This window comes from Solea senegalensis, linkage group LG10, assembly GCF_019176455.1.
Source record: "Solea senegalensis isolate Sse05_10M linkage group LG10, IFAPA_SoseM_1, whole genome shotgun sequence".
In the NCBI taxonomy this organism is placed as follows: Eukaryota; Metazoa; Chordata; class Actinopteri; order Pleuronectiformes; family Soleidae; genus Solea; species Solea senegalensis.
In genome coordinates, this window is record NC_058030.1 from 18,101,733 (window position 1) to 18,116,228 (window position 14,496).

The following is a 14,496-nucleotide window of genomic DNA, read 5'->3' on the forward strand; positions in this document are numbered from 1 at the left end:
TAAAAGTTCAAATGGGATTCACATCACACACTTCAGTACGCGGCTGTGACGTTGACAGCCATTATCGAAAAGCTGCAGAGGTTTGCAAATTAAAAGACTAAAGTATTTGGTGAGATATCAGTTAAAAATGTAAAACGTAAACTCTAACTTAACTTGAATTAGAATAGATTTTCAGATGTTTTGTACAGTATTATTTTATCTTACTTTGACATTATGAAGATGAGCGTTCAAATGGTTAAATTATTTAATGCTCTCACGCCCCCGTCAGTGCTGGTGCTGCTGCTTATTTAGAGGTCTGTTTTGTTTGATGCTTAAAAAGGGGCCTAGAAAGCATTAATAGAGAATTAGGAGTAAATGGATTTGAACTGTCCTTGCCCTTGGCAATAGTGGCCCTTTTCCAAGTCAACACCACTCACTCCCTCTTGCTCTTTTTGTCACACTCACACATGCTCTTTTTATGTTGATTCACCAATTTGGCCTCTAACAACACACAGTAAAGTTCATTTGAAGAACAGTGCATGTTAACAAGTCATACAACATGATAAAAAAGAGGAGGGGGAGGGCTAAAGAATGAATAAAAATGAGGGGTTTTAAAAAAGCCAAGTTTCAATATGCAGCACCTTTTTATTGGTTTTAAATATAGGTGTAGCAATGTCAGCCAAACAACTTTCTGGAAAATGACATCAAGTAATTCAATTAAAATGCTGTGGCCAAAGACAGAAAGGGAATGAAGGCCGTAAAGAGCGATGGGAGAGTGGGACCAGGGAGGAGGAAGAAAAGGACGTGGTAGACAGAGGAAAAAGCAGGAGGAGTAAAGCTAACAGCAGCAGCAGCCCAATCTTTTTATGCCTCTCCTGCTGATTCCTCTGCGTTGGCTCGCTAAGACAGCTTTAATGTGTCTGCTGCTCTTGTAGATTTTATGAGACGAGAAGAATGGATGTAGCCACTGCACATGCATACACAGTTGTGACGCTTGCTGTGCTACTTTCGGATATCAGACTCCTCTCTTTCTCTCTCTCTCTCTCTCTGTCTGTCTGCAGCTGCAGAGAGGAGAGCAGGGTGTGCCACAGATGACAACACACATGGCACAAAGTGAGTAAATAAAACATGAGGCAGGGTAAATAGGCTAGATACCTGCTGTCGTGGTCTGAAGCCACATTCTGCTTCAAATATCACGGCGGCTTTTCTGTGCAGGCTCCAGTCCTGTTTATGGCCTGCTTATGGCTGTTAGAGAGTGTTTAGTTGCTGGCCTCTTTTTGTCTCAGGTTGATATCGGAGATACTACAGGTTAGTGTCTCTGTCCACCTTGTCCAAACTTGTCTCCCTGCAGTGTAGGATTTTTCAACCAGGGCTTTATGTTTATTAATGTGGATTTGTAAGTAATAAGTTCCTCTAAAAACTTTGAGAATTGGTCCAGGGGATCAGTTCAGCCAGCAGCTGTGACACAGCACTAATGGCAACAATGCAATTTAAAATCTGCAGCATTCTACATTAGGTTCAACCTGACAACATTACTGAAGCACTTGACTCTGGTTTTATCCAAGGTCACGCACACTTGACTTTTTGTCCCTCTAAAGATGCATTGTGTGAGAATGAATGACATATTTAAATACACATATTTACATACATAAATGTGATACTGCATTATGCAACAGGACCACACTGATCACCCCTTAATTTCCCAAGCATATCAGGCAACGATGGTTGCCTTCATCTTCACTTGCATTGTAAGCTTCCACTTTATAATGTAAAACGCATGTTCTGACGTCGCTAAATGAGTCTCACCAGCAAAAAGGGATTTTAATCTCAATGCGACTTCCAAATAAAAATAAAAGTTAAATAAATAAATAAATGAATAGAACTCCTAGCTCTATAATAAGCCTGTCTATAATTTTAGACTGCCATCTAGGCCCCTCGTGTTATGTTACGCCTCTGGTCTTCCATTAATATGTATGCAGCCTCATTACTGTTTTTTACATTATATTCCATATTGGAGACGAGAGATATGAGCTTAACAGATACTGAACGTAAAAATCCCCACACCTGCGGCAACATACGTAATTAAATGGGCTAGATTTAATAATCTAACTGCAGCTAAGGGTTAAATCTCCCCGTCCACTCCCCATCTCCACACAAACAACTGCTCACACCTCCTCATCCCTCAAGTCCTTATGGATGTCAGCCCCAGGCAATTTAACCTCTTACAACTTCCAACAGCCATCTCCCTTTCTCTCTCTCTCTCTCCCTCTGCTTCTGTCTCTTTCCATCTTTCTCACAACAAACACACACACACACCCTTCTTCTCTCTGACGGTTGCCTGTCATGCATAATAAGAAACGCTGACATTTCAGAGCGCGGAAGGGACATGCCGACAGATCCGAGTAATGTTCTCCGACCCTGTGCCCTGTGACGGAGCAGGTAAGTGGTTTTCACCCCGCACTGCACCGAAACAATGAAGGAGCAGGAGACTGTGTACAAGAAAATGTACAAGAAGTCCTTGGGGCAGCATTGACGGTTCAGTATGATAATAGACATAATAACCAATCAAATTAACCTTCTATATTATCCCACTGTGCTTGTGTCACATTCCTGCAGGCCCTGAGTAATGCTGTTGTGTGCCACTGCTCCCTGGTGATGGGTTTTTAACACAGTTATGCAGCTGAGGCAGAGCATAGGGCAGAACAGGAGCTGCAGGTGTGGTTGAGGGAGCGGGTGCAGCAGCTACCACCTGTAAGTAAGCTGAACTCATAGAGCGAGACGTGTGTCCCTCACGGTACGGTGCGGTGGAGTAGTGGTAAGCACCTTTGTCTCACAGGGTGGAGTTTGCATGTGCTTCCCATGTCTGCGGTCTCTGATCAACCCTCCATCTGACTGATTCTTTCCTTTTTCATCCTGCCTCATCCACCGTATTTATTAATCTTTTTTAATCTCCTACTGTGTCATACAGAACTATTCAAGGTCAGATTTGATTTTTAGAGGCCGAACAAGCCCCCCACACCCCCCACTGTGGCATTGGCATCTGTAATAGAAATACCAGGGCTGTTTTCAAGGTTGATCTGCCACAAAAATTCAGTTTTGAGTGGCTTTTGTTTTGGTTGATGACTGCAGCGACACAGCGTGTGTGAAATGGAACTCAGGCTTTCAGGCAGCAACCGAGCGGAGGTGAGGGTTTAAAAAAAGGTTAACAATATCATTTCTACCTGGGACCTTTTGTTTCATGTGACTGACAGAGTCAATCTGTGTGACACAATGTCACTCTTTTCATCAGCAGTGAGTACAGAGGTGTGGGTGTGAGTGGATTTAAGACGTGGACAGGAAATCTGTACAACTAACTTTGTGAACGTTAGTAATGATTTTAATGTAATTTTTGGTGCCATCAGCATTAGTGTTACACAGAGCCCCATAAGATTGGAAGGTGCTTTTTAATATTTTTCCACCTCATTTATTTATATGGAGAAGTAAAAAAATATTACAAGCCTTTTGCAATTTAACAGAGTGTGTAATACACCATATCCACTTAAACTGAAAGGGTTCAAAACAGCTAGAGGGCATTGACTGTTCAAGTTCCTTCTCTATATTTTATACACAATGATGTCTACGGCACAGTCACTTTCAAAACACAACCTCTCACTAAGCGCTGACGTGACGTGATCAGTCAAAAACAAATGTGCCACCAACGGAGGCCTGGAAATGACACGACTCGGTGATCACGCAATGACGCCGGTACTCTACTACACTTGAAGCACAAAAACCCCAAAAGGAAAGAGATCTGTTTTGTGTGAAAAGAGGCGGCATGATAAATATATGGAGTGAAATATTTGGCTCTCATGTTTACTACCCGGTGTCTTTATGACATAATCTCTTTTTAATCCCTTTTTATCTCATTCTAGACCGCTGTGTCTCCATTGCTGCAGTGTCTAAACCGCTGCAGTGCTTACTGCTGTACCCACTGAATTAGAAATGAGTGGTGGTGGGATTTTTTTTTTTACTCCTCCTATGGCTCCCAAGTTGGAACCCGTTTCGGTACAAAGTTTTTCTTAAAACAGAGAGGAAGAAACATACAAAAGCAAATAAGAGGATTTGAGGACAAAGGGAAACACAAGAACATCGTTTTAAATCTGATCATAAGCAATTAGTTTGAGTGTAAAATGTAAATGGCTTTCTGCATATATTTAGTCAGCTCCCTTTTCGCTTTAATGACCTGCATTGAAGCTGGAATGGGCTCCATAAATATATATGTATAACAAAATCAGGCGACTCATGTTATTTCATTATGATCCGACTATGCTACAAAGTTTCTTGTGATGTGTTCAAATGAAACGATCACCGGTCAACGGGTTGCGATGAGGTGATGAAGGAGGGAAGACCACGACAGGCAAGACTCCTTATTCCCTGACTCCTTTCTATTCTATGGTCTTTGAGGTGTGTTCCGAGCCATTATCCTGCTGCAGTATGAATCTGCAGTCTGAATAAATTTAACCTTGATCAGGGTGTTTAGTCAGTTCTGCACACGTATTCAAATCCAGGAAGGGTAAAACACCTCCAGACTTGCTTATTTCCACGACCACATTTATCTGTCAGTTTGATGCATTGTGGTACGATTCTCTCTCCCCCGTTTCCCTTACTCACATAAACCTTTCAAACATGGATTCATCAATAAATAGTACTCGGCTCCTCACTGTGAAATGTTTATTATTTACGTACAAGCATCTAGCATGATTTCCAATCCTGAGAAATTATTTAGAGACCTGCTACCCATCCTCTAACACCACGACAAGACTGGTTTCTTTAGACATTTGTCAATCAGAGCCTTGTGATGGTCACTGTTCTCTCGGATCTCTTGATAGATCAGATCCAGTGTCTGTGACGCATTTAGGAATTAGGACAACCTGAGTTAAGCTGAGTGTGATCTGAATGCTTCAAAGTAAGGGATAGAACCCGAGGAACTCTGCTGGTCTTTTGTACAAAGTAACTTAATAAGAGCTTCAAATGTTGCAGACTTGACTTTGCACACCATATGTGCTTGTTTTTTTTGTTTTTTTTTTCATCCAGTCAGTGTGGGTCAAATCCAGTCACATCAACAGCAGAATTTAACCGAGCGATATTACAGCGTTGTTTGAAAGACATCCAGAAGTATATCTCTAAGCAGTGAAGGGGTAATTATTCAGCTGTTTATTTGCATCTCTATTGGTGTGCAAAGACATTTTTACATTTCTAAAAATAAATTATAATAATTATTAAATTATTTTCTGGTTCATGTGTGATTCCAAAATTGTTTTCAAAGTGGTCTCAATATGTCTTTTAAACAACTTGTTGTGAACGCTTATTTTTTGTAATAGTAATGTGGTGTAAGAGTGTGGTTTAATAAAATATGTGTGGTGTGTTTTTTTTTGCTGTACAACATTTTGCCCCTCAGGAATCATAAAGATACTTTTGAACTTTGTGTGTAAACAACTTATAAGAGTAAGCTAAAGGGAGAAAAGTGTACTAAGCTACGGCAGCTGATTTGTTACAGTAAAGTCACCTGTTTGGACATTTTGGAAAACAATTACAATCTAAATCACAGCAGCCGTTACAGCTACACCTTATGTCTGCTACAGTTGATCAGCTCTGTCTGAAATGCAAAGAGAAACAAATATCTGTGCACAGCACAGGGATAACCATGGAAGTTAATCACAACAAATGCAATTGGTTGGACCACATAATGAACAGCAATACAATATGCACACGGCACACTAGAGGGTGGGCATCACTCACTGCAGATCATTATTAAGTGAGACGAGTGGATCTCTAATCATTTGGGAGTAGAGTATATAACTCTTGTAAGGCTGTTTGCAGGGGTCTGTACTCACTTCACCGCTGGTCCACTTGATCTTGATGTTCTCAGCCGCCTGTTGTGTACGGCTCACCAGATCATAACCCAGTCTGCTCTGAGAGTGGAGCACAGAAAAGAACACAGTGAACACAACAGACAACTAAATAATAATAACAAAAAAAAAAAACACTCATGAAAGTAGTAAATATTTAGAAGTGCAATATTTCTCAAGGATAGGGCAAATAGGGCAAGAATGGGCACACTGAAAAACATTTTTATTGATAATGTGACAATATTTCTGGGATGATGCACATGTAATCTGACAGGGAATCCTATCACTGTTCACAGAAGTAAAGGATTTCTTTCACATGAATACACTGACACAGGAAACAGGATAAAAGCTGAAGTGGGTTTCTGGTAAACAATGTGCCCTTAAGCAATGTGTGTGTGTGTGTGTGTGTGTGACAGACAGAAAGAGAGACATGCCCCCCTGTCCATATGTGGCCGTGGAAACTGGTGAAATGAGCTGCTCTACTTTTGTTTTTCAGATATACAGCCAAACACGCATATGCAGTCTGAAAACAATGAGAGCCGTTATCGTTACAGTAGCTAAACGCTTCCTCTCATGTGATGACTTTCAAATGAGGCTCTTGCTGAGATTTATTTGTTGCTAACAAACAAAACCTTTTGCCTGTTGAAAACAAAGTCCTGCTTTGTGATAGCATCACAGCCCCATTAATTGGTTCTCTGTGCAATAAAGCAGTCCAAATGCTCAGCGAGCTGATAATATCCAACTCTAAATGACTTTAATCATCAAAAACACAATGCAGAACTGAGCCCACAGTGAACGTGTAGCACTGTGGACCAACTGTATTGTTGCACTGAACAACTGGTGACCCACTGGACCTGTTAACGCCCGAGGATAAGAGACATCTGGGAAATGAAGAGGAGCAAATGGTGCCGAGCCAAATGGACATTGGGGTTTATTCATTATGTTTAATTTCCATTTCACAGCTTTAGTTGAAATTATTCATGTGGCTGTGTAATTGAATCAATTTATGAATGATGTCATGTGGGTGAGCGCGGGACATTTTTATGCCTACAATATTAGAGCAGTTAAGGAGCCCTGGTTTAGTTGCCTTCAAGAGAAACTGCAGCTGCTGGCACACTACTTAATGTTGAATAAGAAATGCAGACCAGGTGAAGCTCTGAATACATTAGATTAGACATTACAGTGCTGCAGCTGTCGTAGTGCATGCCATGGCATCATGATTAACCGGTACTACAGGGCATACAGTTATTCACACAGCAATGGTCTCCAGGGCTGAACAATCTGGTAACATATCTAACCATATTTTTATTTTTACATACATTGTGATTTGATTTGCAATTTAAATTGTCAAGCTTCAATTCAATATTTACTGGAGTTTGTTTTTGTTTGTTTTCTTGGAGTGGTAGAATGGACCTTGGACAAAATCATGTCTGATGTAGAAACAACTTTTAACTGATTTAAAGACCGCCACATAGGTTTGGTTGGAAAACACAAAGATTAAATTGCAGCCTTTGCAATTTGCTAATTGCGTTGTTTCAAACTGCCATTTCAATTTGAAAATGATTAATTGTTGGGCCCTACTGGTCTCCCAAACATAAACCTGTCATGTTCTCAGTCAGTGTGTGACTCACCTTCTGCCACACATAGGCCTCATGCAGAGTAATCATCTCATGATCCTTGTGCTCACCCTGCACGGCACACACCACACAGATTATCTTCTCATCTGGTTTACAGTAGAGGGAGCCTTCCTCCCCGTGCTCTTTGCAGCGCAGTCTCTCTACTGTCACAGTGTCCCTCCTCCTGACTTCTCCGGCAGCCATGGCCTCCTGCCCCGCCTCTGCTCCCACAGCTTCATCAGCCTGGTTAGCTGCCAGTGGCAAATCATTCTGGGCTCCACTTTCCTCCTCAGCGCCATTGCACTCCTCCACTCCAAGTGATGCAATATTGTCCTGATTGATGGCCCTTTCAGCTGCCCTCTCTGCACTAGCCTCGTCCTCAGATTTGCCTCCAAAGTCAACCTCTCTGTAAAGTCTGTCAGCTTGTGTCCCCTCGTGGTTATAGGGTTGTAGTGGATGATGTGTCCTGCTGGCATGTCTCTCTGAATGCAGCGGGCAGAAGGCAAAGCTGCAGACATGGCACACGTGTGTGGCCGGTTGTGCCTCATCAGGCTCACATGAGTCACATAGCCCATCAATCTGCGGAAGCTCCTCCATTTTCACCCCCATGGCTCCTTCCTGTGGTCCCCCATTGTTGTCCATGATGAGGATTCGGGGGATCAGAAGAGTCTTACAGGAGACACACAGAATAGAGGACAGGATATTAATAGCTGTGACCTTCGGTGAACAGCTCTCGTATTTGCGCAGGGGAAAGTCCAAACTCCTTTGGACTAATCCCTGATATAATATCCACCAACACATGATGAATGGAAGGAGCCAGAGTTCAGAGGAGACACAATCCAGTGAATCATGAACAAGTGACACACACAAAAAGACTGCACCATTCTGTGATAAAGAAAAAGAACATATTTGCATCTGCAGTCGCTGAACTGTCCTTGTGTGCCAACAAACTCACTTTATTTACTGACTCACAAACAGAAAGTGCTGAGTGAGTGGGGATGTCTACACGTAGTTTCAGTATGATCAAGCACAGACACTCACACACATACACTGTATAAGCCCTCTTCTTTAATCTCTCTCTGTATCAGAAACTGACCTTTCCAGTTTTTTATCAACATCATGGAGGTTTTGTTTTAGTGTTGTTTGTCTCCCTGTCTCTGCGCAGCATAACTCAAAAAGTAAAGGACCAACTTTGATGAACCCAGATATGAACACAAGAGTTTAGCTATGGGCTTCTGGTCTTGCTTTAGGGTCCATTCATGAGAATTAGTTTAGGGAAATCCACAAATGTTTTGTGTCCTCTCAGCTTTTTATCCACATGGAACCAGCGCTTTGGGAGCCCTAACACACTATTTTTGGAAAACGTGTATCAAAGTGGAAAAATAACTTAAAATGCCACCCTTGCCTTTCTATGTATACAACCAATCCACAACTTGGTGAAAACAATGAAAACAAAGCCCCACATGTCTACCTGTTAAAGTTAAAGTTACTTTTTATTAATCCCCTTAGGGAAAGTATTCCTCTGCATTTTGACCCATCCTAGAATTAGGAGCAGTGGGCTGCCACACTGAGTAGCGCCCAGGGAGCATTGGGGCGACCCTCTGGTTACAAGTCAAGTTCCCTTTCCACTTGGCCACGGGCTGCCCTGCTAGAGGTCGCGTAACGAGTTTCATGCACATGTTCTATATCTTCTCTATTTCTGAGGTATTTCTGTGGCAGTGTTATAGGCTCACATACAGGCCTGGTAAATACACAACATCATTTTGAGATCGTTTGTGGGGTTTCATGTGGATGAAGACATTTGTTGTTTCGAAACCAAAAAAGAAAACAGTCCCATAGGGAAAGTTCTGGTTCCATGTGAATAAGGCCTTAATTCATTTAGCAGATATTTCACCTCTCATTCAAAAAGCTTCTTCAGTTCTAAAAGCTTCTGTAAACACTATTAGTGTAACTACCTACTGCAGACTTACTCCACGCCTCAGGTGAGCCTGCAGAGCTTTTTGAAAGGACGACTCTGGGTCCATATTCTAACTGTTCTCTTTGAACATTCGTTTCTGGATAATTCCTTAACCTAGAGTCACTGCCATCTTGCTTTACTAGCAATACTAGCCTTTCCCTTTGTTAGTAGGGATGTAAAATGCATCACACTGTGTCACCATGAATACAAAACACTTTTATACTATGAAACACAGACAGAGTTACATGGAGCTGATGGCTTACTCAGTATGTGAACTCTTTCAGCTATGGTTTGAATGTAACCAAGACTTTTTATAATTATTTTTTATTGAAAAGTTAGATAAGGGAGTGTATCGACACCGTGGGAAACTGAGCAGCCTTGGTGGAGGTTTGTGCTCTCCGAGTTCTCTAGTTTTGCTGTGTTTTTGTCTCTTCTCCCTGTCACTCTGCTTTGTTCTGCACACTCTGTTGGAGTGAGGCTGAAAGAATGAAGAGATCATAGTGCATGCCAAGTTGCCTGATGCACAAACACACCCAGAGAGAGACAGAGACAGACATAGAGAGATGTACACAGCTATTCTCAGTATGACACTGGATTGGCCTGCATTCATCTGGACAGCACAACCAATTTGTTTGTCCGTAAACCTTAGCTATAAACAGTTAAAGGAATACTTTACCGATTTGTATTTAGCTTTGTATCACAAAAAAAAAAGAAAAGTTTTTTCTTTTTTAAAAGTTGTGCTTCCCAATGTCAGTTTCCCCTGTCGCGAAATATCTTCTATATCTCTAATTCTGCACTTTTTAGAACCACTCGTAAGGGGGACAAGACCTGATTCCCAGAATGTAAACGGTGTCCGCCATCTTTACCAACAGTTCCGCTAACAGGAAGTGTCACTGTTGGGCACGTAACGAAGAAACGAATGAAGATATTTCTCAACCCAGGGGAAACTGAGGTTGGGAAGCACAATTTTTCAAAAATACTACCCCTATTCTAGATGGGAGAATACATATTATTGCAGAGTGCAATAACAAGCCCTTTCAATAAGTTGATGGTGCCAAATTTACATTATTGGGATAATAGTGCATGGAGAAAATCAGTAATATTTTAATGTCACATGGGGAGTCTGCATCTTTCACCCATTCCAGGACCTCATAATTATAAACACTTTTCACTTGTTCAATGTTCACTAAAAACATAGGTATCTGTGCTAACATGCTTTTGTGAGATTTTGACAACATTTTGTAACATTACCTTCTGAGAGCTGACAGATATACACCATGTCGAGGCAGAATACAGACAGAAGGCTTCACCTGCTCATGTTTACAAATCTTTAAAAATATAACTGTGACATCATCCCATGCTTATGCCTAAACTTAACCTTACCACAAATCACATCTGCCCCCAGTCATAAATACAACTTATCAGTCAGAATTTATCTTTTGCCTCAATAGTACAAAGCTTTAGTCCTGTCCTGAAAAAGTCAGTGTTTACACCAGAAAAAGTCCTGAGGGAGCAGCAAAGACAAGTACACACGCAGAAATGTCTCTTCCTGCCTCACTTTCTCTTGCTCCACTGAGCCTTCCTCTCTTGAGCTGTGTTTGTGTACTTTTCCCACTGCTGACACAAACAAACGCAAGAAAAAGTGCTGTAATGCAGAGAAAGAAAACTCCCCCTTTCCCCTCTCTGCCCCCACCCCCCTGTGCTATATTTCTCTGTCTCTGACTCACACACACTCACTGTGCTTCCTCACACAAACACACAGGCATTGTTGTCTCCCTCATGCAATGGAAGTCAGAATAGTTGGAAACTCACTGCAGTGTGTACGCTCTCGTCGTTGTTTTTGCTCTCCCCACTTGTTTCCCTCCTCTCTGTGGCTTGTTGGGCAAATATAAAGTCAGTGGAAGAGTTAGCTTGTTGCGCTAGCTTCCTTAGCACAGCCTTGGTTTCTATGAAGAGGCTGTCGAGGAGCCAGTTTTACTTTTACAGCAGAATAACGAATAAAAAAACCGCTTCGGCTCGGACGCGACAGAGTTTACTTCCGTGTTTTCGTCAGCTGCTGCTGTCTGCTCTTTTTCTACTTCCTGGTTGTAGTCCGTAGCCGTTTGTGCGAGAGCGACAGAGACACACAGAGGCCGGAGAGAGAAAAGCTGTCAAGCACAGGAGTAACAGTGAGTAACCGTGAGGCAGGTGTAAAGATGAACATGTAACATTCACACAGTTATAACGTTATTACAAATAGATATGTGTAAATATGTAATATATATTTAAAGTTCGATTGTCTTAATATCATGTTAACACTTAAGTCCAACTAAAATCGAGCTAGCATTTCCATATTGTGGAAGTGGTTAGCCAAGTAGCTACAGGCTACCTCTCTGTCTAACCAACTGCAGGCCTTTTTTGGCCCTGTCCACTTTTTAATCATGATAATAATCAATAAAACCCAGCTCCCCCTTGTGCCAGCCTTGCTTGACAAAAAAACTACAATGGGTTGCATGAAGCCTGACTTATGATTTAAACATAAGCATTGCTAATTAGCTAAAGGATAATAATAAACCCTACTCTACCGCAGTGTATGGTCATAAACTCTCCATGCTAAAGACTTTCTTATGTGGCTTTGTTTTGCCAAGTTTAATAATCTTTTCCTTGACTTAGATGTTCAATTAAAAAGCAACAGTTGCATCAGAATGTGTACAAAAAACAAGAGAATGGTAATTAGAAACAATAAACATCAATATAATGTCATGTCATTTTAAAAACATGAGTATGCAAGCGTATTTGCTGAATCGCAACTCTTATCTCACTGTTGACTACTTTTGTCTTGTTTTTATTCCTCATGAAAATTCTATACAAAGGGGGCTGATGAAATATTGATGCAGAAGTTTGAGCTTGTTTATTTTTGACAATTGAAAATTGCTTTTAGAAAAGTTATAACTGAAACCCAAATAGTGCTGCTGGTTTGATTGTTTTGAATTGAGCGAGTCTAGGAGTGCTGTGAAACTGAATTAAATGTGTGTGGCATCTGCAATACCTGTAATGACTCCTCTCATATATCATCTCTACAGTCTGGCTTAATTTCACCACTTTGCCATCTGTGATGGTAATTTCCATCTTCATTGGAAATTCATTCACATGGGTCAGTTTTTCAGTTCAGTTGCCCACATTCCCCTGTCAAGTTTTCTTTTTGAATTCTAACTTTTGCATGTGAAGTGAGTTTTGCCTTCCAATGGGCTTCAGTCAGTCATCATAGCCCCTTTCTCACCTGTGGCCCCAGCGAACTGGCCTCGCCACAGCACGGTTTAGGTTGTGTTTCCATTACAATATAGTACCTCCTCAACATAGATGGAGTCATCACTGTACGGCTGCAAGAATGACAGCGTTTTACACGCGACACACACAAACAAGTGACTAGTGACTTGTAAAGCAGTTGTTTTCAGTGTACTGAATCAATAGAATGACACATTCACTGGACACAGGTATCGAAGCCATTGTGCTGTTTGTTCTTGTAAGGCAACAGTGCAGTTTATATGTCGTCTTCTACTTCCATGTCAAAGACTAGGGAGGAAATTTTGGTGCATGCGCAGAATGCCAAGTCCAACTCCAGCCCGACTACACATCCAGGAGTAATCGGACTAGGAATCACATTATCAAGGTATGTTAGTCCAACTAAGACTAGCTCGATTTTAGTCGGACTAACGTGTTTACATGACCTTGGAAAACTAAATTATTGTCTTTCTAAATAATCTGACTTTTAACATACATGTAAACGCACTGAATGTGTGTTCATGTGTTTAGGAGTTAGACTTGATGAGAACACAGATGGGAGAGGGTAGGTGTAGTGGTTGCAGTGGAGCCTGCTATTACAAGCTTTTACAAGCAATTGTTTTTTCCCCAACAAGTTTGTTTATTTATTTATTTATTCATTTATTTTTATCTTCAAGCGTGAAGTTGTATTAACAAAAAAGGCAATACCTGGGGCCTGGGGATAAAATTAAACTCAAGGTTTTCTTGGAGATCAGACAAGCTGAGCAGCAAAATAGATACATGTCGAAATGAGCTGGCGATATTGCTCACACATATCAGACCGGTTAGGTAGCTCAGTGGTAGAGCGAGTCGTCTTTCAACTCAAGGGTTGTGCTGGCAGCGTGTGATTGGGTATGAAAGATGGCAAAACTGTCAAAACTGTGTCATCAAGACTAGAACAGTGCTATATATATATTTAAATACAGATAATTTTTTACACAGAGTTTGAATTGATAATATTGAAACTTACTTTTAAATACTCACCTATTCTCAACCTTATACCAGGAGTCATTACACATTTCACAATGAAACTCATGGAAAAAAAATATAATGTACTCCGAGAAGCGAAACACTTGAGTGCTTTTACTTTGAAACAGGAACAGTATGTGTTGTGTTTGTGACGTATGTGATGTAGATGATGAAACTGTGGTGAAAGATCATTCTCACTGTATATTTTTTGCTGTGAGACAATCGTGAGCGATCTGTTCCCAAAAAGTGCTGCAAGGCTCATGCAGGTCTCATTATTTACTGTAACGTGTGCCTACATGAAAAGAGAGACACGCTGCATCCAGTGTAAAACTGGCCTGAGAAATTACAGAAAAATGACTGGCAGCTACAAACCAAAGTGAGATGTATTCATTAAGCGAATACAGGATGAGGTTCAGCTGGAAGAGTAAACAAATACTGAATTTTAATACCGGTGTTAATGGGGTGTCATAATTATAATGTCTGCTTCACCTTCTGCTCACATCCATACTGTCCGCAAACCAGCACCGCGAAAGACAGTGGAGCAGAATCAGAGGTCTGGAGAGAGAGAAACAGAGATGAGAAAAACAAGCTGTTCTCTGTAGAGAAAGCTAAAGAGGCTATTAAGCTGGGCTTCACACAAGAGGTTTTGGCAAGAATTGTTGACTGTGATTTGAATGGCACACTATAAATAATCATAAATCACGTTCCAAGTTAGCCTCCAGCATCCACTTTATATGGATGATGACGCAGTCTTTGCCCAATTTTTTGGAGTTGTCTTAAAGTAGAT

General features: G+C 41.2%; 1 protein-coding gene across 1 annotated transcript in view; it reads right to left on the reverse strand.

The window, feature by feature from the left end:
- trim44 (tripartite motif containing 44) overlaps positions 1 to 11,507 on the reverse strand; it is a 50,730-nt gene extending 39,223 nt beyond the window's left edge. The window contains exons 1-3 of the mRNA XM_044035890.1: positions 11,253 to 11,507; positions 7,499 to 8,152; positions 5,853 to 5,930 (exon numbers count right to left, since the gene is read on the reverse strand). Of these exons, the coding sequence (XP_043891825.1) occupies positions 5,853 to 5,930; positions 7,499 to 8,125 (705 nt within the window). The 5' untranslated portion in view covers positions 8,126 to 8,152; positions 11,253 to 11,507. The remainder of the gene's footprint in view (positions 1 to 5,852; positions 5,931 to 7,498; positions 8,153 to 11,252) is intronic.
- Between the last annotated feature and the right edge of the window lie 2,989 nt (positions 11,508 to 14,496).